Below are 26,386 nucleotides of genomic sequence, written 5' to 3'. Positions count from 1 at the left end.
AGCTTGCCTAAAAATTCCACATAATGTTGGAATTAACTTAGGATATGGAACTTGTCTTCCCTAATTGCTTCAGAATCTGATTTTATGAATAAAAAAACTATGAATTAGAAGGAACTTCAGTCAAACTCTATTTCTTCCATTTTCTATTTGTCACTCAGGTCAAGTCACCTCAATCAATTAATGTAGCATTTATTATTTACCCATGGGGTCTAATACATTTTGCCAAAGCCTTAAGGATAAGGAGATAAAATAGAAACAATCCATGCCCTCAAGGAGCTTTCATTCTATTGGAGACAAGAGTATAGTATAAGGGAGTGAGGTTCCATCCCACCTCCATGAATTAATGTAATCACAAAAGGCCCCTTCTACACCCCAATTGAAGTAAATCAATCAAGAGGATAGAAAGTGTTATGGAATTTTCCTATAATCATATAGGATTAGGAATTGAGAACCTTAATGAAGTCTGAACCTCTTTGGATTAAGAAAGGAGTAACTGAATGAATGGATGGGTACTTACTCTATGCCACACACTGCTCAAATCACTTCATGGATACAACAGAAAACACAAGAAAGTCCCTGCTCTTAAAGAGCTCACATTCTAACTGGGGTGAAGAGGAAATAAAAATACAGTTGCAGACTACATGGAAAGGCCTAGAAGTCCTAAGGGATCCCAGGGAGATGTAGACAGTAAGAGCCAACAGCCCATCTCTGGTCTAACCTGTATTTAATAAGGAATCACTTTCATCCCTGACAAAAGGAGTTATCCTGACTCCTTGTATATACTATATAAAGATTGTATGCAAGCGAGGGGAAATGATTTTGACTTGAGGAAACCCACCTCATACTTGAATTTTAAATGTTAATTTTATTTTCATATTCAAGAACCTGGCTGACCAGAAGACTGGTGGTACCCTCAACAAAAAGATGATAGTAAGGGGCAGGGGCAATTTTGTGAAAATATAAGTTTTGTTATACATGTCAGTCATGCATGGCATGTTTTAGTATACCTTCCGCATTTTGCTCACTGACCTATGGACAATAATGGAGTTCAGAGTGCACCCTAAGAATGTTCGGGTGCCACCAGAAATGAAGAATAGATGGGTGGATTCTAGGGTCCTGAAGAATTTATTCGGAGAGTCTCCAAGTTAAAGAAAGTTATTTATTGAGGTAATGCACCCAGCAGGCCTGCTCCCATAGAAGGCAGAGCAGGCCCTACTCCACATGGGAGAGACAGAGCCCCAACAGGCTCTACTCCATGTGGAAGAGCATCAGTGGGCCCTGCTCTTCTATGGGAGGCAGAGAGGGCCCTGCTTCCCATAGGAGGCAGAGCAGTCTGCCAGGTTAGGTGTCTGGTCTAAATAGTTTGACATTATAGGGGGAAAGGAAACAGAAGGAAAGGAGGGATTAACAAGGCTCTGAAATGCCTGGGATATCAGGTAGTCAGGAGGTGCACAGATAAGCAAGGAGAACAGGAAGGGGGGAGGGAGAGAGTTGTTCTGGAATGTAAGGTTATGGGATGATGCTTTGTGAAAGCACACAGGTAAGGCCACGGTGGGGAGTTTCAATGCACAGTCTTCTTTGAACACTTTTCTGTCCAATCACACTACTTTCTACCTCATCAGACATGACTGAACTTCTCAATGCCCAGTTCCCCTTTATGTGTTATCTTCCCCATTAAGAATATAAACTCCTTGAGAACAGGGACTGTTTTGCTTTCTTGTACTCGTGTCACCAGCATTTAGCACAGTAAATGGCACATGGTATGCATTTAATGAATGCCCCCTTTATCTGTCTGTCTGTCTATGTATCTACCCTTTTGAAAACATGGTGCCCAGAATCAAACACAATACTGCAGATGTTATCTAATCATAGTATCAGTGGGACCAAGGTTATAGTGAAAAGAGCATTAGATTTGGGATGAAAGAACCAAATTATGAAGTCTTGCTCTGCTAAACACTACTAACCTTATAACTATGATTAAGTCGTTATCTTTCTGGGCCTCAGTTTATACATCTGTACCAGGCACAGGTTAGTAAAGATGATACTTATGGTTACTTCCTGCTCTAGGTCTCTCAATTATTACCTCCCACTTTTTGGACACTATGCTTACACTGAGATCACAATACCTTATCAAGTTGTACTTTAATAATGGTGACTCATAATGAACCTGTGATCTTTTACTTTTTCCTTTTTTTAATTAATTTTTTAATTCATTTTGAATTTAAAGACCAAAAAAACCATTCCCATATATATAGCACAATACAAAATGAGGCTTCAATAGAAAATCATTTATTCCCACTTCACATCATTTACTTTTTAACTATGTAATAAATACTACACTTTGTTTTCAAAACTACCCTGCTTTTCTGTTTCCTTTTAAGTTTTCTTTTCTTCTTTGATATGCTTCTATTTATAATTCTATTTATAATTCTATCTATAAGTTCTTTCTCTGGAGGTGGATAGCCTATTTCTTCATAGGTCCTTTATAACTGATTTGAGTATTTATAATGCTCAAAATGACTTAGTCATTCAAAGCTGTTCTTAGAAAAATATTGCTTTTACTGTATACAACATTCATTTGGTTCTGCTCATTTCACTCTTCATTATTCACACAAGTCTTTCTACATTTTTTTCTAAAATCGACCAGTTCACCATTTCTTATAGCAAAGTAGTATTCCATCACAATCATATACCACAACTTGCTTAGCCATTCCCCAATTGATGGGAATCCCCTCGATTTCTAGTTCTTTGCCCCCCAAAGAGAGCTGCTATAAATGTTTTAGAACATATTAGTTCTTTTCCTTTGTGCCTAATCACTTCAGGAAATGAACCTAATAGCAGTATTGATAGATCCTAAAGGGTAGACACAGTTTTATAACTCTTTGGGCATAGTGCTAGAATGCTCTCCAAAATGGTTGGATCAGTTCACAGTTCTACTAACGGTAAATTGGTGTCCCAATTTTTTGACATCCCCTACAACATTTGTCTTTTTCTCCTTATACCTCAATCTGATAGGTGTAAGATATCTCAGTTGTTTTAATTAGCTTTTCTCTAATCAACAATGATTTAGAGTATTTCTTCATGGCTATATGTAGTTTTGATTTCTTTATCAAAAAAACTGCCTGTTCATTTGACCATTTATCAATTGAGGAATGACTTGTATTCTTGTAACTCTAACAAAATTCTTTACATATCTGAGATATAAGATGCTTATCTGAGAAAGTGTCCATAAAATTTTCCCCCTAATTTTCTGCTTTTCTTTTGATCTTGGCTACACTGGTTTTATTTGTACAAAATTTCTAAATTTAATGTAATAGAAATTATCCATGTTACAGTAACCTTTACAATGCTCTCTATCTCTTGTTTATTCATAAATTGTTCTCCTATCCATAAATCTGATAGGTAATATGTTCCATGTTCTTCAAATTTTCTTGTGATATCTCCCTTTTTATCTTAGTCATACATCTCTTCTGACCATATCTTGTTAAAGAGTGTAAGATGCTGGTCTATGAGTTTTATTATTATTTTTTCTAGCTCAGTAAAATAAGTTTTGGTAATTTAATTGGGATAGCACTGAATAAATAGATTAGTTTGGGTAAAATTGTCCTTTTATTATATTGCTTTTCTTCTTTAAATCTTCCACGAATAGCCTTTTTTTAACAGAGAACTCACACAGGGCAAGCATTCACGTGGTGGTCAGAAGAAGCAATAAAAGACACCCTCAAGGTCTCTCTTAAGAACTTTGGAATTGTTCGTGTGACATGAGAGACACTGACACAGGACTGTTCAGCATGGCGTGTCCATATCAGAGAAGATGTTGTGCTCTATCAGCAAAGCAGAACGGAAGCAGCTCAAAAGAAATGTTTGATGCGTAAATTTAGAGAATCTACCACAAATGTTCACATAGACTATTTGTGTCCGACCTGTGGTAGAACCATTCTGAGCTAATGTTGGTCTGATCAGCCACAGTTGGTCTCACTGTAACTTGACTCTGGTATAATGATGTCATTTTGGTCCTCTTCGAGAATGAAGGACAGTAACCAACTAAACTTTCCAAATGACTTTCCTTTAGGGTGGATCTCATCATGTAATTTCTCTACTCAATAAACTCCAAAGGAGCTCTATTACCTCTAATATAAAATATAAACTCCTCTTTTTTACTTTTAAAGCCCTTCATAACCTGCCCTACCTATATTTCCAGTCTCATCACACCATTTTCCCCTTCTTGCACTTTATGGTCCAGCCAAATGAATTTGTCTCTGTTCCTCATACACAGCACTACTTATCCCATCTTTTTATACTGGCCATTCTCCAATTCTCCTTTCTCTCCATCTCTTGACTGCACCTCCAAGTTCCTTCAAAACTTACCTCAGATGCCACATTTTACAAGATGCCTTTCCTCACTCCTCCAATTGCCAAGTGCCCTTCTTCACTAACTTAAATATTTAACTGTCTTGTATTGATTTTGCTTTTAGTCTGCATATTCTCTATATATTTATACATATTCTTTCTCCTTATACAATGCTCCTTGAGGGCAAAGATGGTTTCATTTCTGTCTCTGAGTCTCTATGCCTAATATAGTGCCTGACACATACTAAGCACTCAACCAATTCTTGTTGATGGATTTCTAAAGCATATGAAATACTTTAAAGTATTCTTGAATAGGGCAGGTAGGTGGCACAGTGGACAGAGTTCTGGGCCTGGAGTCTCATCTCTCTGAGTTCAAATCTGGCCTTAGATACTTACTAGCTGTATGACCCTGGGCTAGTCACTTTGCCCCAGTTTCCCCATCTGTAAAATGAGCTGAAGAAGGAAACAGCAAACCATTCCAGTATCTTTGCCAAGAACACCCCAAACGATGTCACGAAGAGTCAGACATAACTGAACAACAAAAAATTTTTAATAAATGAACTGAAAAAGCCCTTATCACACTTTAATACATCCAATGGATAAGTACTTTCCTCCCAATTTCCACTGCGTAATCCCAAAATCCCTAATTTCTTCCAGTCAGTACTAAACAGTTTATCACTTACCAAATTGTCCTTAGGTGTGTTAAAATCTAATTTGGGAGAGAAAAGCAAGATAGCAAGGGCTATGTCTTATACTTCTTTGCACTCGACATAGCACTCATCAAAATGTTAGACACAAATGGGCCACTGAATAAAGAAGTGCTGATAATCAAAGAAAGAATTCTGATCTAGCCAATTTGAGATGAGACCACATAGTATGACTTTAGTCTAGTACTCCTTTATATTATACTGTTACACAGTGTTATGATTTGATTTCTTGAACTGGAATTTCAGAGGGGGAGGTGGGGGTATAACATGTGTTTGAACAACTTGAAAAGAAAGTAACATCTAGTTGGTAATGCTGCTATAAAAATACATTTTGGAATAGACAACATTCAAAGTCTTAAGCTGCTTGCCAGAGTAGCTGCAACACTACTTGAGACTTTTAGCCATGATACATGCTATATTCAATGTTATCACTCTTGAAACTCTCTTGGGAAATAATGCCTTTTGGATCCTACAAGTCAGCGTGACATGGCATGTAAATTGCATCTCATGCCACGCCAACCAGGAAAATATATGTCATCACTATGTGACATTCAGAATTTCATCTGGAAACTATAATCTTGTTCTAACTGCTTTAAAAAAGGCTCCATACAAAACACTCTGGTTAAATTCTTGCTGAATTCCTGCCAGTTCCTGTAAAAGCTACAATAAGCTCATTTCCAGAGAAGTACTTTATTTTTCTAAAACTTATACTACAATTACGATATTAGTAAGTCTTTTCAAGGAGACTTAAGGTTACATGAATTCATGTTTTAAATTATACACAGTCAAACTCAATTAACGAATCCTCTATTAATGAAATTCTTTTATAACAAAGTTTGCAGCATTAAAGTAGAAATGAAGGGTCCACAACCCTGAAAACAAAGGAAAGTGCTGACATACAACTGATATCTTAGTGGAAAAAGCAAAGAATTTAAAGTCAAAGGACTTGGGCATTTTTTTCCCCTCTATATGGTGACAATTTCCAACAACTAAAGTGAAAAATAGGCAGGGCCCTATTTCAACAGGACAAGATCTGAGTTCACTCTTATTTTACCTCTTGGCTGACTGGCTATTAAAGAATCTTGGTATGGTATGTCATTGTAACTAGCATTAGAATTCATTTCAGAGGCCAGGTATCTCACCCTACCCATGAACAATCATTTTCTTCACAATATACTTGAGAAGTCATCGTGTTGACTTTGATTGAGGGCTTTGAAAAGGCTTCAAATAAAGCAACACCTATTACTTCTAGAGGCTGCTCATTCTACTGGTGAATAGCTTTAAGTAGGGGGAAGTTCTTGTTATATCCAGTTGATTTTTGTCTCTTTGAAACTTCCAATCTGATCAGCTCTCTAGGGCCAAGCAGAACAAATCTCTCCCTATATGACAGCTCCTCGGATATTTGATCCAAACTCTCATATCCTCCTAAATCTTACCTAATCTAATGGCCTCTTATCAATCCTCAATCCTTCTTGACCACTTTGTAGCCTCTTAATACTGTTGACAACCCTCTCATAGATGCTTTCTCCTCTGCAATGACACTAGTAATCTGATTCACCTCTCAACTCCCAGACTATTTTTCCACCTCCACCTCAGTGGCCTTTTCATTTCCCACCAGGATTCTTCCATCATGTCCCAGAAAGCTCTTCATCTTGGAAGATCACTTCAGTATTTTAGTACTAGAACTCACAAATTCACACCTTAGAAGTACCTTGTATCCTTAGAAGCCCTCCCTCTGACTGGAAGATAGAAGGCTCTTCCCAGAACTTCCATGTAAGAAGGTCACCCAGGCTAACCATCTCATTTTCCACATAGCTGCACTCATATGGACTTCATCATGCTCCCCCTTCCAGCTTCCTTTTATATGTTTTCTTCTCCAATTAGAACATAAGCTCCCTGACTTCTCACTGTCTCTCACCCCATATAACCAATCATTTTTGCCAAATCTTGCTATTCTACCTTTTTCACATTTCTCACATCTGGCCACTTCTATCCCATTGACATTACTATTTCCTTCTTTGAATCTGAAATTAGAATTTAATGTTATCACGAATATTCTAAACTTAGTTAAGTCATTTTTTTCAAAAATGCAAAGTTCTTAGGTATGTGAAAAGTATATAAAAATGTTTGTAGTTTTTCCAGAACACAAACCTTTTACTACTTATGATGTAAACAATGAGTTTTCAGGCTGTGTAAATTTAAATTCCCTATAAGAAGTAGTACATACGAGAGATTTTCCACATCTGTTTCCAAAAATAAAATACATAAAATAATTAATTCTTTACTGCCTAGAGGAAATAGGTGGCACTGTGAATAGAGTGCTGGACTCAGAGTCAGGAAGACACGTTCAAATTGAGCCTTAGAAACCAACTGGACAAGTCACTTAAAATGCATTTTCATCAGTTTCCTCAACTGTAAAACAGAGATAATAACAGCACCTACACTGACTGCAGGGTTATTGTAAGGACTGAATGAGACAATATTTAGTACTCAGCACAGTATCTGGCCCATCATAGGTGCTATATGAATGCTTATTCTCCTTCTTTCCTGGCCCCTTATTGATAAAGTATCAATAGTTGTGGATCATGGTTCAGTATATATCATATTTCATGTATGAAAAAGAAACTAATATTAAAGAATGATTCAATAATGTTAAGACCTTATTAATTAACGGAAGGCAAAGTTAACAACACTTTTCACTGAAGAAGATAATTAGGAAATGTCAGTAGCAAACATTTTGGTGGAAAAAAGGCAATCAAATCTGGCAAATTTTGAGCTGATGTAAAATTCCATTTCATTACTGAAGAAAAAGACTATAGAGATTTCAGTGTCTGTATAATGCTAGTGACAGAGAGAAGAGTTGGCAAGAATCTACAATATATGATATAATGAAAAGAATGTAGGCCTGGAAATCAGGAAAGTATCTGTGGCTATGTTGTTAATTAGATGTGTGACCTTGAGCAATTAATTTCACTTCTGAGTCATGGGTCACTTGTACACAAAAATGAAATGGCTGGACTTTGATGATCCTACCAAGTCCAAAATTATATAAGTCTAAGATGATCTCAAAAGGAGAAAGGAGAGGGTGGGGAAAAGGACTACACTGGGAAAGAAGAATTAAGGAAATTATCTCATACAAATAGGATGTTCAAGTAAAAGGCTAAACAAAAAGGAGTGAATATAGGGGGAACCTCACCTTCATCTGATCTGGTCAAAGAAGAGGACACACACACATACACACACACACACACACACACACACACACACACACACACACATGAGAACTGAAATACATTTCACTCAAGAGGTTAAAGGAGGGAAAGGGTTTAAGAGAAGGGAGGGGGGAATAGGGAACACAGATAAAGGAAGGGATTAGTTAGAAGCAAAATAAACTCTTAAAGAAAGGATAGGAAACAAAGAGAAGGGAAAGTAGGAGAGGAAAGTACAGAAGAAAATGAACAATTAGTAATCATAATGGTGCATGAGCATCAGATGAACTCACCCATAAAGAGGAAGGATAGTAAAATGGACAGGAAATGAGAATCCAGTGATACGCTGTTTAAAAGAAAAATACTTGAAAACAGAGACGAACACAGAATTAAAATAAGGGGCTAGAGAAGCACCCATTACAGTTTTGCTGAAGTATAAAAGGCAGATATAGTAATCACAATCTGAGACAAATCAAGAGCAAAAACATACCTAAGTGAAAGAGATAAAAAGGGAATTATATTTTGCTAAAAGATACTACAATTAATATCAATACTAAATGGCAAGTGAGTTAGAAGGAGAAATGGGGGCTAAAACTATAATAGTTGGAGAGCTCAAAACATCCCTCTCAGACCCAGATAAATCAAAACAAAAAAATAAAAAAAGAAATGAAGGACCTGAATAGAATTCTACAAAATTTAAATAGGACAGACTGCTGAAAACTAATGAATGAGAGTATAAACTATTTGGAAAAATAGGAGGAATCCTACCAAATTCTTTTTATGATACAAATATGGTGCTGATACTTAAACTGGGAAGAGCCACAAAAGATAAGGAAAATCTAGACCAATTTTCCTAATAGATACTAGTGGTAAATTTTTATATAAAATATTAGCAAACAGATTACAACAACTTATCATGAAGATAATATACTATGACCATGTGGAATTTATACCAGGAATGCAGGGTTGTTTCAATATTAGGAACACTATAAGCATAATTGACCATATCAATAACAAAACCAACAGAAATCATATGATTATCTCAATAGATGCAAAAAAAGCTTTTGACAAATTACAGCACCCAATCCTATTTAAAAACACTAGAAAGCACAGGAATAAAAGGAATTTTCCTTAAAATGACAAGGAGCATTTATCTAAAACCATCAACAAGCATTATATGTAATGGGGATAAGCTAGAAGCCTTCCCAGTAAGATCAGAGGTGAAACAAGGATATCTATTATCACCACTATTATTCAATATTGTACTAGAAAGGTTAGCTTTAGCAATGAGAGAAGAAAAAAAATTGAAGGAGGGGCAATGGAGAAACAAAGCTATCAGACTTTGCAGATGATATGATGGTATACTTAGAGAATCCTGGAGAATCAACTAAAAAGCTACTTTAGATAATTAACAACTTTAGCAAAGTTGCAGGATATAAAATAAACCAATACAAATTTCTATGTATTACTAACAAAGCCCAGCAGCAAGAGATAGAAAGAGAAATTACACCTAAAATAACTGTAGACAACATAAAATATTTGGAAGCCTACCTGCCACAACAACCAAGAACTATATGAACACAATTACAAAACACTTTTCACACAAATAAAGTCAGATCTAAATAACTATAGAAATATCAGTTGCTCATGGGTGGGCAGAGCTAATATAATAACAATTACAATGCTATGTAAATTAATTTACCTATTCAGGGCCATATCAATCAAACCAGCAAAAATTATTTTTACAGAACTAGAAAAAATAATAACAAAATTTATCTGGAAGAATAAAAGTCAAAAATATCAAGGGAATTGATTAAAAGAAATGCAAGGGAAGCTGACCTAGCTGTACCAGATCTCAAACTATATTATAATGCAGTAATCATCAGAACTATCTGGTACTGGCTAAGAAATAGAGTGGTGGATCAGTGGAATAGGTTAGGTACACAAGACACAGTAGTCAATGACTACACTAATTTACTATTTGATAAACCCAAAGACTCCAGCATCTGGGATAAGAAATCACTATCTGACAAAAACTGCTGGGAAAACTGGAAAATAAGGCAGAATCTAGGCATACACCAACATCTTATACTGTATACCAAAATAAGGTCAAAATGGGTACATGATCTAGATATAAGCGGTGATACCATAAGCAAAGTTGGAAAACAAGGAACAGTTTACCTATCAGATCTATGGAGAATGGAAGACCTTATGACCAAACAAGACAGAGAGAACATTATGAAATGGATAATTCTGATTACATTAAATTGAAAAGTTTTGCACAAATAAAGCTAATGCAACCACAAGTAGAAGGGAAGCAGAAAGCTGGAAACAATTTTTACAGCCAGTGTCTCTGATAAAGGCCTCACTTCTAATATAAAACTGAGTCGAATTTTAAGAATACAAGTCATTCCCCAACTGATAAATGGTCAAAGGATATGAACAGTCAGCTTTCAGATGAAGAAATTAAAGCAATCTATAGTCACGTGAAAAAAACCTGGAAAGACTTAAATGAACTAATGTGAGTGAAGTGAGCAGAACCAGGAGAACACTGTGCACAGGAAGAGCATCACTGTGTGATAATCAACTGTGACAGATTTAGCTCTTCTCAGCAATCTAAGACAATTCCAAGGGACTCACAATGGAAAATACTGTCCACATCCAGAGAAAGAAATATGGAGTCTAAATGCAGATTGAAAATACTAATTTTTTTGTTTTTTCTTTCTCATGGTTTTTCCTTTTTGCTCTGATTCTTCTTTCACAACATGACTAATGTGGAAATGTTTAATATGATTGTACATGTATATCCTATATGAGATTGCATGCTGTCTTGGAGAAGTGGGAGGGAAAGACAGAGAAAAAAATCTGGAACTCAAAATCTCATAAAAGTGAATGTTGAAAACTATCTTTGCATGTAACTGGAAAAAAAATACTATTAAATAGGGGAATAGAAGGAAATAAAATAGATAAGCCATTAAGGAAATTGATTTAAAAAAAAAAAGACCAAAGAAAAACTGTCATCAGCAAAAATGAAAAAAGTTAACAACAATGAAAAAATTATTTGGATCAGTTTTGTCCAATTATATGCCAACAAAACCCATAATATAAATGAAAAAAATGAATATTACAATTTAAATTACCCAGATGACCAGAAAAGGAAAAGAGTATTTCCATGATACTATTTTAGGGAAAAAAATTGAACAAGCCAAAAATGAAGTCTTGAAGTAAAAAAGCCCAGGACAAGATGAATTTACAAATAAATTCTACCAAAAAGTTAAAGTACAATTGTTTTCAATACTACATAAACTGGAAAAAAAAAAGAAAGGAAAGAGGCTCTACCCATTTCCTTCTACAAAATATGATCTTTGTAACTAAAGCAGGGAGAATCAAAATAGAAAAATAAAACTATAGATTAATGTAGTCAATAAATATTGATGCAAAATTAAATAATGTATCAACACTATGACCAAGCTGGATTTCTACCAGGAATGTAGGCCTGGTTCAATATTAGGGAACTATAAATGTAATTGACCATATCATTAACAAAAGCAACAAAAAGCCCCTCCCCTCCCATCTTACAATTCCTAGTCATATGTATGTGGTAAAAATGTATAATACTGGTCTGGAAAAATGATCAACTTAACTTTCACCTTAGATTTCTGTATCAGTACTACATCACAAAGTCTTAGATATAGGTAGGAGATGATGTGAGAGCAACTTGGCTATACTGCTTTCTCCTACTCCGCCATCTTTGCTAGTGTACCTTCTCACAGATTTCCTTTTCACAAGTAAACAACCTTTAATGCTCCTTTGGGCTCTAATGATATATTCCTGTATATTTCCATTATTTTTGTCAGACTCTAGGCCTTTTATTGCTGTTGAGAGGAGGGAAGTGGAAAACATCAACTTTTATTTCCATTCTGCTATCCTCTTCCATTTTATGGGTGAGATGATCTAATCCAAATTCACAGTTATGATTGCTAATTGTTAATCTACCCTTTTTCTTTTCTCTGTTCATTGCCTTCTCTTTAAGAGCTTGTTTTTGCTTCTGACTAATGCCCCTGTGCCTCACCACAAGTGTGGAGGAAGAACTAAGAAAGGTGAAATTCTGAATGACATGGATCACATCAGATTTGAATATCTGTTGAGATTTAAAATTTGCTGACTTTTAAAATTTCTACTAATAAATTTTATTTGAATGCAGTTGCTGACTATGTATGGTTGGTTAACAGAAACATTACTGACATCATGGTATAAGGAAAAAAGTATTGCAGTTGGATTGAAAAGACCTGGATTCAATTCTTGGCTCTACTACTTCCTTGCTGTGTAATTATGGACAAATGAAGTAATCCTTGTACCATAGATTCATTGTGTATAAAGGTGACTATATTTGCACTACCTGTTTTGAGCAGTAGATTTTGTTAACCATAAAGTACTACTAAAGTGTGACCTCTTTATTGGGTATTCCTTTTGCAAAAAACAGACACAGAGATACAGAATAATTTATAAATGTATATTTAATAGGAAAAGCAAAGATTCTTTGGTCTACAAGTCTGATCTCATCAAATATCTTTTTAATGAGTTCAGTCTTTCAATAAGCATTTAGTAAGTATCTGCTATTAGGCTGGCACCACTATGCTAAATAATGGTGATACAAAAAGAATCAAAAGACAGTTTCTGCCCTCAAGTAGCTCACAATATATGAGGTTTCCATGATCACTAAACAGCCGTCTCAAAAACATACTCTAATGCTTAACTTGTCTGGCTAATTAACACTGCTACTGTTTTTTCCTATTTTGTCTTAACATTTGGAAGGACAGATTTTGGAATTCTTTCTGTTGGGGAATGTTAAAGAATTTCGGATGTTCTATGAAAAATTGAGGATGTTTTATCATTTATACCACTAGTATCTGTCATTTTGTATTTTTGGCAAATGTCCAAATAGGCTTCAGTCTTGGTAGGAAAGGAAGAGGGGAGAGGGGAAGATGAAAAATCCTCCCTAAAGAAAAATGAATGAACAAATGAATGAATGAAATGTGGACACCTGGTAAAGATGTTTACAAAAGTGACAAATCATTATATACTTTGCAGTTGTCTTTAATGACGTTATACTAATAATACTTCACTTGTGGAAAAATATTTAAGTAGGATGCTATCACCATTCTTCATGTTGAAAGAGGATAGCACTCATGTTATTTCCTCTGTGTAAAAATTTGAGTGTGTACTTACTTATTATCCTTGATACATTCAATTTTGCAATTAAGCGAATAGCTTAAGAGAGGTAATGTATGTGATACTAACCATAATTTCACTTGACTTCATCTCTTTACTTTCCAGAATCAGGAGAATAGCATCTTCAGAAAGCTCATATTGCAGTTCAGATATTCTGTTCCTACGTGGTAGTATGGACTCATAAAATAGTTTAATATATATAACCATTTTTTAGAACGAATCCTCATTATTTCATGACTCATTCTTTACTCTACAACTACATATCTTATGCTCTTACCAAACATTAGAATGACTGTCATGTGAAAAAGAAATTAGTTTTGTTTAAAGCTGCAGTAACCAAGGGGTAAAAGCCAGAAAAAATGAAGTTTAGACTTGATGTCAGGAAAAACTAAGTATTAGAGTCATACTGGAGTACAAAGTGCTATGCTTATAGTTAGAGAGTTCTAACTCACTGTAGGTCTTCAAGCAAATGATCTATGACCACCTGCTGATTACCTTACAGTAGGGATTCCCTACAGGTTAGAATAGTTAGATGAAGTAAAAACAATAAAAGTCTGACTGATATTAAATAAAATTATAAAAGCAGAGAAGAGCTTCAAATTCCAGAATGAGTATTTCATATTTTATGCTAGAAGAAATAGGGAGTTACTGAAGATTTTCCAGGAGTGGGGTGACTTGTTTGGATCTTTGTTTTAGAAATATAATTTCAACATTATCAAAAGAAGCAAATACTTAAGGTTAAATTGGGTGCTAGGTGATAAAAAGGTCTCTGGAATAGGAAACAGGAGATCTGGCTACCAAGTTTGACTCTGGGCAAGGCACTTAACCTTTCTATGTCAAATTTTCCTAATATGTAAGTGAAATGAAGATTTAAACTAGGTAACCTTTCTAGATCAATTCCAGTTCTATAATTCTATGATTCTTATTAACTTTAAATTTTAATCTTACATGAAAGCAAAACTTTCTCCAGTAGTTATCTCTGACCTTTTGGATACTTTAGCTTTAAACTTTGCTTAAACACTTAATCTCATCTACAAAAAGAGAGAGCTGAACTAGATGACTTTTGTATTTGCAATCATGGGATCTCTCAATAATCTACCATAAATTTTCACTCCATTATTCGTAAGTAATATGTTTTCCTTGCCTCTTTAAGCTCAGTCCAGAGAGAACCTCAGTTTGCCTTTTTAAACTTATGACCTTAGTGTCATCCTTGGTCATTTTCTTTCCCTCTACTCCCTCCTCATATCTAATCAGATGGCAATTTATATTGATTTCATCAATTCAGCATTTCTTGCATCCATTCCCTTCTCTCTTTCTGAACAGTCACTATCATAGGTCAGGTCTTCAATGCTTCTCTTTTGTACCACTATAACAGTTTCCTAAAGAGCCTCTCAACTTCAAATCTTTATTTTCTCTAACCCTCACATAGCTGCCAAAAACATCTTTATAACATCGAGGGTTAATTGTATTACTTACCTGCTCATTGACCTGCAATGGCTTCATATTGTGCATGGCATGAAATATAAACCCCTCTGCCTGGTGCTAAAGGCCCTCAACTGTGGGAGCCACTTACCTTTCCATCCTCATGTCCACTCCTCCCTTTCATGAAGTCTAACAAACTAAACTATTAACTCTCACTTTCACTTACTCCTTTATCACTTAGCTTTGAACTTTAGCCCAAGCAATTCTCCTTGACTAGGATGCATTCCTTTTTTATTTTCATCTCTCAAAATTATGGTCTTCCTTCATAACTCAACCTCAGCTAACACTCTCTCATGCAGCCTTCAGTGACTCTCCTCCCCAGTTGTTAGTGCTATCTCCCTTTTCAATTTTTCTTGTATTATACTTGTCCAAATGGGTACATGACTTAGCTATATGTATACAAAGTTGACCAGAAGGAAAATGATGTTATAAGGCTTATGGCGGGGTGAGTGCATTATCAGGAGAAAAATGTATACTGTAGTAACAACATTGTAAAAATGAGCAACTCTGATGAATGCAAGGACCACCCATGATCTCAGAGGTCCAGTGATGAAGTGTGCTACTTCTCACCTCCTGACAGAGAGAGGATGAATTAAAGAAGCAAAATGAAATACACTTTTACACATGGCCAATGTAGAAATTTGTTTTGCTTCACTACGCACATTTGTTATAAGGGATTTCTTTTTTCTTTCTTTTTTCCCCCAATAGAGTAAAAGGGAATAAGAATAAATACTTGATTTTTAAAAAATGGAAATATCTGAGGATCATCTATAATCCCCATCATAATCCCCAAATAACCTAAAATATTCAAAACGGACGAATTCATCTCATTTCACTACCATCTCCATCTGTCAAAGTCCTATTTATCCTTCAAAGTTTCTGAAGGCTTCCTTGATAACTATAGTGGATCGTTTCATCTTGATAACTCCTATACTATTCCATACCTTTCATACTCACTTTTCAAACACTTATACTACTTCTCATAGACAGTCTATGATTACAGTTTCGAGATTACACACAAGTGTTATTTTCCCCACTGGAGTGCCCTTTCTTGACAGTATGGATGGGGTTTTTGAAAACTTCATAAAGCCCACAGCACAAAAGCACATAATAACTACCATATAGTCAACAGGTCCCTTTCCAGCTTTAAATTTATTTCCACAAAAAAAAAATTGATGAATGAAAAAATTTTCATTGTTTTTATCTTCTTGGTTTTCTAATAATCAAAAGTATGTTTTTTCTAACATTCTTCTGACTTTTTGTTTATGTTTTCTAAAATCCCTTGACATTTGAATAACGTAGCAGTGAGATAAATGGAATATAACACATCCATGCAAGATATAGTATGGGAACTTGCAGCATTTTCAGAAACAGACTGTTATAACATATAAACAGTGTGCATGTAAAGTCTTCCCCTCCATTATTAAATAAATATTTTTCCCAAGAGTTCACAAATAAAGTTTGTAACAAATTTAAAACATAGGGTGACCAGATGTCTTTGTGCTATAGGGGTTTTCCCCATTTTAAGGAATGACTGTCTAAATCAACTTCATCAAGATCCCCTGGAAGATTATTTGGAAATTTGTGATTATATATTAGTTTCAGTATAAATGTGAAACATACTTCTTGCTGATCTGGCCCACCGGCATCTCTGGCCCACCCTTGTCCCAGAAATAGAATGCTCTGCTGTCAACACATCCCCAAGTCAGCAAACATGTGTTACCCACTCAACTCACTGCTTAACACTGTTTAATTGGGAGTATTTAAAATCTGCTTCTGGAAAAAGAGCTAAGAAACAAAATCAAGACTACTTCAGTAACAACAACAGCCCGAGCATTCATGAACAACAGAAACTACAAGACATTGGTAAAGTGAACATAAGAACAAATAAAGAACACTTTGAAGTATCTCAAAACATCATTTATGAAATTAGTTATTTTTGCATTAGAAAAATTTTATTTATATAATCATCAAATTTCCAAAAAAATTTAGGTGCTAAACAGTGCTCCATCAACATTATCATAACTGAAAATGGAATTTAAATAACTGAATACTCATTAATATAATTATAAATAGGTAACACAGGTTTATAATTTACAAATCATTCAGCATAGCATTTACATTCAAAATAAGTATTTTATCAGATATCAAGAAAGAATTTTCTCATTGTGAAACTAAATCCAAGTACAGTAAAGAGTAATAACCAATCACATATATTTTCCTGACAATTACCCTAGAAGGTATGTATTAAAGTATCATTATGTTGAGTTGGCACATAAGAAAACTAAAGATAAGAAAAGGTCAGGTGGAGAAGGGAATGGTTTTCAGTTAAGAAGAAAATGTGAAAGGTAAAAAAGAGCCTCATATCTCCTACATTAACTACTGAATATAAAGACACCAAGTAGAATAATGATCAAGAAAACCAAAGGGAAATATAAGTAATCTCCTTCATCTACCTGAGATGACAAAAATACATACAGAAGTCACATCCCACCAGGAAAGCCAGAATGAACACAGGTAAAGAGGATAAAAGCATATTTCAGGACCCAGAGTGGGAAAGTTCCAGGGAAATGAAAGCCCAAAGCCACACCTCAATTTAGGCGACATGAAGGAGGACAAAAACAACAGCAGTACATGGGAGCAAGAGAAACTTGCTAGAAAAGGGAGCCTAAAATAGCACCTGGATCAAGGAACTGTGATCCTAGAGGGGAGAAAAGAAATGTAAAGTAGTGGCCAGACTGGAGAGGCCCTGGGAAGCATGGCAACCTGCGATAATACCTTCATAGTGAACAGCCTATTGCAGGGCTCTGATCACGGGAACTGATGCCTTTAAGAACTTTGAGAACAGAGAAATAAGAGAAGGTACTTGAAACACATGACAGGAGCCCTGGAAATACAGGTCAGGACCAAAGAAAGACTGACAATTCCATTCTAGAGACTGAGAGAATATAGAGTTTAGTTAGCCCTGGTACAAAAACCCAAATGAGGAAGTGATATGAAATTAGTAAACAGAAGACACAAAACATTATAAAACAGTATGGGTCAAGAGACACCTAAGAGGCAAACCTAGAAGAAGAGAACAATTACATAACAACTATAAACAGAAACTCAGAGGAAAAAAAAGTCCTTGACTACAGGGACTACAAAAGTACCTAGAAGAAATAAAGTGAGAGATTAAAAAAAAAAAGACTCATAATTGGAAAATAGTTTTGAAGGAAAGAAATGAAAGGAGAATAAATAACTCAGAACATACAGCAAAAAATTTTGCCCAAGTTACAAACAATTCCATACTTGTGATGGAAAATGCTGACCACATCCAGAGAAAGAACTATGGAGTCTGAATGTAGATTGAAGCATACTATTTTCACTTTGGTATGTGTGTTTTGCTCTTTTATTTCTTGTGGTTGTTCCCTTTTTGTTTTGAGTTTTCTTTCACAATATGACTAATGCTGAAATAGGTTTAACATGATTGTACATGTATAACATATCAGATTGCTTGCTGTCTTAGGATGGAGGGTGGGGGAAGGAGGGGGAGAAAATTTTGGAGCTCAAAATCTTACAAAGATGAATGTTGAAAACTACCTTTACATGTAATTGGATAAAAATAAAATACTATTAATTAAAAAAAAAGATTACAACTTGCTGAAGGTTGAGATGATAGTTACCATTTTTCAGCAATCTTTTTTAATTAAGGTATGTACATTTTTAAAAATATAATACTATTGCACACTTAACAGACAGCAGTATAGTGTAAACATAACTTTTATATGCACTGTGAAACAAAAAAATTAATGTGACTCTGTTTGCTTTATTGCAGTGCTCTGGAATTGAACCTGCAATATCTCCAAGGTATGTGTGTACTTTGTACTCTTCTAAAACACTTATTAATTCTAATATCTATTAAATTTCTATTTCTATTTCATCATCTCTATTATATTGAAAACTCTTTAATTTATGTCTTATTTATCTTTATATCTTTCCTAATGTCTGGAAGAGTGGATTTCAGAAATAGGCAAATTCTGGTTAAACGCTTCATGGTATGTGAATTTGTGTAGTGTTACAACATTACTCAATCAATCAACACTTATTAAGAACCTACTACATGACAGACATTGACTTAAATGCTGAGAATACAAAAAGAGGGCTGAAATTCTTAAAATCTAGCCAATAGCTCACTAATGTTTAGATTCCATATGAGTCTGCCCAATATGATGGATGTTCTAATAAACACTGTCTTCGGCTGAAAGGCTTGGGTCAAATTCTCTCAGGCAGGACCTGTGTGTTGTGATTTTGGAGTCCCAGCACCCCTTAACCCTTAAACCTGAACATTTTAGTGGCCGGTACAGGGAAACTGTCCAGTCCCAAGTTCTTCTCCAGCCAAGTCTGGAAGGTATATAAGCCCTCCCCACCACTTCTTTCTTGCCCTGAAGTTGGGGTCACTCTCCAAGCTCCTAGGAAGGCCTGGAGGTGCTTTTCAGGAAGACAGTTATGAGGCTGTTTTGCACTTCGCCTTTTGCTTTCAAACTTTCAGTCCACTGGTTCAGTTTGAAGCCATGGACCCGGGTACACCTTCCGCAGCATAGAGGACAAGGACGGACGCCCTATCTGGAAGTGTATGCCCAATTTTGTCAATTCTCTCAACGCTAGGGAATTGGGAAAACTGCAGTTGTTTTCTGGCTCCCTGAGGCTTATTTACTCCCTTCCCTCTAAACCCCTGGATCTTCCTTCATGGAGGTTACAAAGAAAAGTTAGAACAGCTAAAAACATCTTAGCTGATTTTAGAGATTTTATGATAGATCATTAAGGAGTTTTGAAACATCTCTACACAACCTGGTCACTCCCTTCCCTTGAGTCAAGAGGGTAGCTGTTAACCCCTCTCAAAGGAGAAGACAGTTTCACCTTATCTCCCCCCACCTTTGAACTTGTCCTCCTCCACCTGGCAAAAGGAAGGAGAAGGAAGTGGCAGCAGCCACAGCATAGGCAATGGCCTTGGGCCCTAGGACAACCTTTGCCTGGAAGCATCATCCAGGTTCAGCACATCCTGCTCAAGGTAAAGAAGCTGGCCTCTAAACTTGGGTAAGTTTACTCTTTTTAAAGTTGTAGTTTCAACTGTTAATGGTAAGATGATGATTCTCTGTGTAAAGTAATTTGGAAATGCATTTAACAAAACTGAAGTTACCTAATTGGTAATGGGTTTGTTTCAAGTTTCAAACTGATAAACTTTTTGTATCAGTTACATCAAGCAACTTTTCATAATTTAGTAATCGCTAAAATAATTTGACTATTATTGGTTATTGTTTTAATGTGAAAACTTGCCAGAAAGCTTGTTTGGGTTATGGCTTGCTGAGAATTTGCAAGTGTATAGAAATCTCTAAAGATTGGCTTTTTATACCAGGACAAATTTAAGTTTGACATGTAAATCCTGGAAAAGTTTTTCCTAAGCTGTGATTAATGAAACTTGCTGTTTGATGTAAAAGCTCCTAGGATTTTATTCTGAGTTGTCTGATGGATCATAATCCATCAATAATCCACCATCTGAAAGAAATGCTGCAAGGTACTCAGAGGATGTGATACTGGTGGGAAGTCAGCATTAGGAAAAGCTGAGAGGACAGTTTTAGCCTCAGTCTAAGATGGGATCCTCCTGGCTCAGTTTCCCTATTATGTTCCTTTAAAAAGGAATGTTACCCACCTGGCTATTTCTGAGTCTGGCAAAGAGGTAGATTTGATACTGCAAGGGTGGAAAACTTTTACCTGCAAAAAAAGTGTTACTTCAACTTCAGAGAAAGTAACAAGATCAGATAATCCTGCAGGTCAAATGTAAATTATATCAATGGAGCTCTTATACTCTTGACACTTTTACTTCTAGCTGTATCTGGGCCCTACAGTCTTTTCCATCAGATTTGTGTCTTCTAGACTACCAGCCACTCACCTACAGTTGACAGCAAACAGCCGGTACCAGCCAATGTTCCCCCATAGTTCCCTAGATGCAGCCTGTGCTCAATTCCAGTCAACTTCCTCTTTGGGACCCCCTTGACGCAGTGACAGCTCTACTCCCCTTGCCAGCAGGAAGAAGTTTCAGCAGCAGTTTCAGAAGCTGAGACCTTCGTCCCTTACCCCAAAAGAATTTGATTCCCATTTGTTTGAGGGGGGAATGATGAGGATGGAATCTAGACCCCAAAAAAGGAAAAACCCTGGACTTTCCCACCTGGCCAAATTAATGATGAGGATAGGCTCTAGACCCCAAAAAGGAAAAACCCTAGAATTTCCCACTTGGCCAAATCTCTGAGGTTTGTCTGAGGTTATAAATCCCATTAACTGGCCTTTCATTGTGGCTATGCCCAATCTCCCAATTCTGCTACCCTTAATCTAGCCTAGCCCTCTACTGTTTCACCTCCCTATGGCCTTCCCTATGGCCACTTCCCACCCTTAATCATAGCTAGGTTCCATTCTCCCTTGGCCAAGTCGTCCAGGTCCCTGGTGTTCTATTACCTGACAGTTCCTGTAGACTACTTGGCCACTCCTAGATCCCTTTCATAGTCTTTCTGTAAATAAGGTCCATCTTGTCTCCATTAAGGGGCTCAAATTCTTGTAATCTAGCCACTTCTCAGATTCTTAAAATCTAGCCAATAGCTCACTAATGTTCAGACTCCTTAAGAGTCTGCAATGTGACAGATATTTTAATAAACCTTGTCTTTGACTGGGGAAAAAAAAAGAGGCAAAAAACCGTCCTTGCCCTCAAGAAGCTTACAATCTAAAGGGGGAGACAATATGAAAACAAATATATACAAAGAAATCTATATACAGAATAAATAGGAAATAATTAACAGAGGGAAGGCAATGGAATTAAGAGAGGTTAGGGAAGGCTTATATAAACACAGGGGAATGATATCAGTAGTAGAAGAAATATTTTGTAATAGTATGCTATACACACATTTATATAAACATACATAAACACTTGTATATGTGTATGCATATACACATATAAACACAGACCATTTAAATTTAGATGCATAGGTAGTATTTGGTTTAATTTTTCAAAGAAGTCAACGATTTGTGGGGCCAGTATAAGAAGGTTTCAAATTTAATTTATTAAAGGATAATAAAGTAACATAAGGAGCAACGAGGTGGCACACAGGATAGTGCTGGACCTGGAGTCAGTCCCATCAGGATCTTTTCCTTTCAGCTATCTTTTATGTATCATCTTCCTCCATTAGAAGTAAACTCCTTGAAGACAGAGACTGTCTTTCTTTTTGCTTATATTTGTATTCTCAGTGCTTAACCCAGTGCCTGGGACATAGGAAGCACTTAAAAACTACTTGCTGATCAACCAACTGATACATAATCTGTATACTGATATAACAGCCCCTGGCAAGGAGTTGTTTGGCCACAATTTCCCTAACCTCCTCTCTGGGATTTGTAGTTTTTCCTATTTGGGGAAGAAAGTTAACTAACCCTTGGAGAGGGAGAGATCAGCCCTCAGAGAAGGGGTAGTGGTAGAGATTTCCACATATGGCTACAGTGGGAATATGAGGACTCTTGATAAGAAAGAGAAGAGAAGGGAAAGGCACTGGTAGTTCCACAGCAGCAGCCCAACAGTGGCATCAGCTGGTGTCTGCCACCTGGTCTCTAGTTCCCTCCTGTAAAACCATGTGAGATGAATTCTATCAAAATGGACAAACTGAAAGGTATATATGAAGGTGTGCATTTCATCCTGGTTGCTAGCCCAGGAGCAGGGGAGAGGAGAGAATTAAATTCAATGAGAGGAAAGGGTAAGCCCCACTCTGCCTTATTTCTATTTGCTTTCTTAAATTTATTCTGTAAAAGAATAATTTGCCTATTTAACATTATTTCTGATATATACCTGTCTTCAACCCTGTCTTTATATTCCTTGGTAACACTCTGCTCCACACAGATTCTAGGGAGGTAGGACTAGCACCATATGATTCTAGGTATCTTTCCTTCAAGGCTAGTACAATGGATAGATCCTATCCCAGTTCCCTCTGATCATTAGTTCCCTAACTTGGTTGAAACACCTTGTGTCAGCTTTTGCAGGACTGAGAAAGGATGGGATGGGTGCTCCTAGCAAAGCTTCTGCATCCCTGAGGTTCCCTAACCCAGGGATTTTAGGCGAAGAATAACTCCGAAATCACAAGCAGAGTAAATGTGGAGAATATTAATCTATAATGTGTTCACTCAACACCCTTCTTCTATAAGCCTCTAGACTCCAGGAGGGTGTGCAAATCAACCCAAGGGCTTGTACTTTGGGACCAACTGAAGAAAGGAAAACCCAATCACTTTCCTAACCCTGATCCTTCATTTGGATGCACAGAATTGAGGTCTGCTGCTTTTCCCAACAGGGGAGTGGAGGAAGGGCAGAGATGGCAGTAGCACAAAAACTTCTGTATGGTTCCCAAAGCACAAGTCCATAGGCTGGTTTATGCATCCTTCCAGAATGTGGAGGCTGGTGGTGTAGAGATGCTAAGTGAGAATATTATGGACTAATGTTTTCTACTTTTAATTAATAAGGCTATTAATTTGTTGGGCTTCTTCCTTTCTTGTTACATGGAAACAGCCATAATCTATTGTCAGTGAATAACTCCTTCTTTGGAGGTTTTTGAGCAGGCCTGCACAACCTGCAGCCCACCAAAGGATTTCGGGCAGCCCACAAAAAACGTAGAGAAAAACATCCTCTGCATTTTTTGCAGGGCACGCAAAATCCTTTGGCATGTCTGTGGGCCGTAAGTGGCTTACATGTTGTGCAGGCCTGTTTTTGAGGAATTGGAAAATTTAGTAGGAATTGGAAAAAATGTCTAGTCCTCCTTTTCGATGGGCACATGACACAGAAATTGTCAAACTTGGTAAATAATAATAGTACAACCCAGGATTACATATGGATTTCTATAAAATCCCATAAGACTTTTACAGTAGTTAATTTACTCTTAAATATTGGAAAGGGATTAGTAGTTCTACTGGTTCATTTATTGCACGCATTTTATTTTCAACACGATGATAAGAAAGAGGAGGCAGCAAGGCACAATGAAGAAAAAGTAAGCCTCCGAGTAAAGAAGACCTGAGTTCACATCCTACCTCTAACAAATATTGGCAATGTGATTAAGGACAAATCACTTAACCTCTCAGGGCCCTAGGCAAATCTCCCATGTAAAAGAGTTACTGATCGGTATACTTTAATTAAGCTTCCTCATTGGGAGCTCCTTTGCCAGTAAAATCACAAACCTGAACCAAAACAAATAAAAAAGATACTTAGGGATATTTTAAGTGAGCCAATTCTAAGGATGTTTAGAAATAAAATCTAAAAAAGAAAGGTAGTCTTATCACAAAAGGTCAAAAGGAAACTGGAAACTATGATGTAAAATGAAATACAGTGATTTTTAATTACAAAAATGGCAATTTAAATAAATCTTTCTGGAAGAACATTTAAGTCTAAAAGGTGTCTCACTATATTTGCACAGCTGATCATTTGAAGAGAGAGTCTGTATATGTGCATGTGTGTGTGGTTTTCAAGAATTCATTTAAAGAGGAGAACATACCTGTTACCGTTTTTGTTTTGACAGGGCTGCTGGCATACTCAGAGGCCTGATTTGACTGCTGCTTTGCCAAGGGCATGCTTCCAACCGACACCTCATCCTCTTTCTTTCTGGTAACTGGCATAACATGAGGAACAGCTCCCATGGCCTGCTGGAAAGAGGAAAAATGAAACACTGAGCTGTGGCTAGTCCCCAAGCAGTGAGCAATGTACATGGCATCAGCAGAGAAGGCTCTTCAGGAGGTGAAGGGTTTGGGACATTTTTATTATTTTAAATCTCAAAAAAAAAAAAACCCAAACTTTAAAAACTTAAACTGTAAGAGCCTGAGTTGGTTTTATTTTTTAAATACAAAGTCCCTTAAGATCATTTTAAAAACCTAAAAACAAACCCCTAAATATGTATTTTTAAAATTTTGTTTTAATTCTCCTAATTGTGCTAAATCCATGTCTAAATTTTTCTTTGGGGGAAAAAACTTTTAAATAATTGCTCAATTCATATAAAATAAGGAATGACCAAAGCAAAAAAGCTAAAATTAAGCTGAAAATAATTTTTATTCCAGACGCTACAGAACTGTACAAGATGACATTTTTCTACGAAGTATTTTCTAAATGGATTAATATTAGGAAATTATTAGGTGAAAGGCTGCTAATACGTGTATCACAAAAATCTTTCAAATTGTCTGAAACATCTATTCATTGTCTATAAACGTGAGTCTAGTTCATCATTATATTACATTAAAAAACATCAAGACTATCATTGTTAAGACAAAGCTGGAAAAAATTATGCTCATATATTGAATGCATGAGTGCTGAAGTGGACAATAAAGCAGCTGTTTCATCTCTGCTCAATGAAATGAAGCCTGATGTTACTGATGACGCCAAATGCAATTTTGTCAGGTTTCTGGCCAAAACAAAAGTTGTAGTTGTAACTGTGCCTTAGGATGAAAGATCAATGCTGAATTGAGTGGAAAATGATTATCAAAATGTTGGCTTTCAGCCACAAAGTTAGAGGAAATTGCAGCTTGGGAAAGTGCAGATGATGAGATTAACACAGCTGTATCAGATAATACATCTGGTCAGGGTAAGTCAGGTTGGACTGCACTGAAAGGTTATCATTAACAAAAATCAAAACTTCACAGATATAACTATAGATCATACTTTAAGGCCTATTAGGGAAATGAATATTTAGATTTTTATTAGGCATTTGAGAGTTAATGAATCAAGCCTCTGTTACTGTTCTTGGGTATGTTATATTAGATTGCATTACAACAAAAGGGAGTGAACTCGAACAGCACAGATGTTGCAACAATTTAAGAGCTGGAAGATGAAATTAAGGAAATTCCATAACAAACTAAAAATAAGCAAAAAGAAAATTTCTATAATTGATTTTGTGAAAATTGTTTCTCAGGATTTTGTCATTTTAGCAGATTTAATTTTATTCATGAAATATCTTCCAATACAAACATAAAAGTTGCAAAATCTTCCAAGAAAATATAAATACAGGACACAGATTTAGAAACAGAACCTCAAGAGAACATCTGTTCCCATGCCATGAATTGTGGGTCAGATGTTCTTTTAAGTAGAAAAAAGGGACATGGTCAGCACCCATAGTAAGAGAAATTCCAGGCAGTTATTGATCAAGCATAGTGAAACTCATTGTGAACAACTGAATCCATCTTGTTTTTTGTTACCTGATTTCATTCTCCCTTTATCAGTGATGGATAACTTATTCATCTACCAAACAGATTTTTAAAAATAAAATAGCTGGTGGAATCAATTTATTGGGTAGCAGTAAATCCTGAGAACACCCATTAAATTTGATGCCATTGGTTTTTCAGAGAGTTAGGCTTCACTGCATAAAC

General features: G+C 36.1%; 1 protein-coding gene across 2 annotated transcripts in view; it reads right to left on the bottom strand.

The window, feature by feature from the left end:
- Positions 1 to 26,386, bottom strand: part of VPS13B (vacuolar protein sorting 13 homolog B) — a 1,028,583-nt gene that overhangs the window by 565,782 nt on the left and 436,415 nt on the right. For both annotated transcript variants that reach the window (XM_020969175.2, XM_020969189.2), the window contains exon 21: positions 24,529 to 24,676. In XM_020969175.2, coding sequence (XP_020824834.1) covers positions 24,529 to 24,676 — 148 coding nt within the window. The remainder of the gene's footprint in view (positions 1 to 24,528; positions 24,677 to 26,386) is intronic.

The sequence above is a fragment of the Phascolarctos cinereus genome, unplaced genomic scaffold (assembly GCF_003287225.1).
Source record: "Phascolarctos cinereus isolate Bilbo 61053 unplaced genomic scaffold, phaCin_HiC Scaffold_4;HRSCAF=312, whole genome shotgun sequence".
NCBI classification, from domain to species: Eukaryota; Metazoa; Chordata; class Mammalia; order Diprotodontia; family Phascolarctidae; genus Phascolarctos; species Phascolarctos cinereus.
Note: the sequence above shows the minus strand (reverse complement) of the source record. Positions and strands in the feature narration are given on the sequence as shown.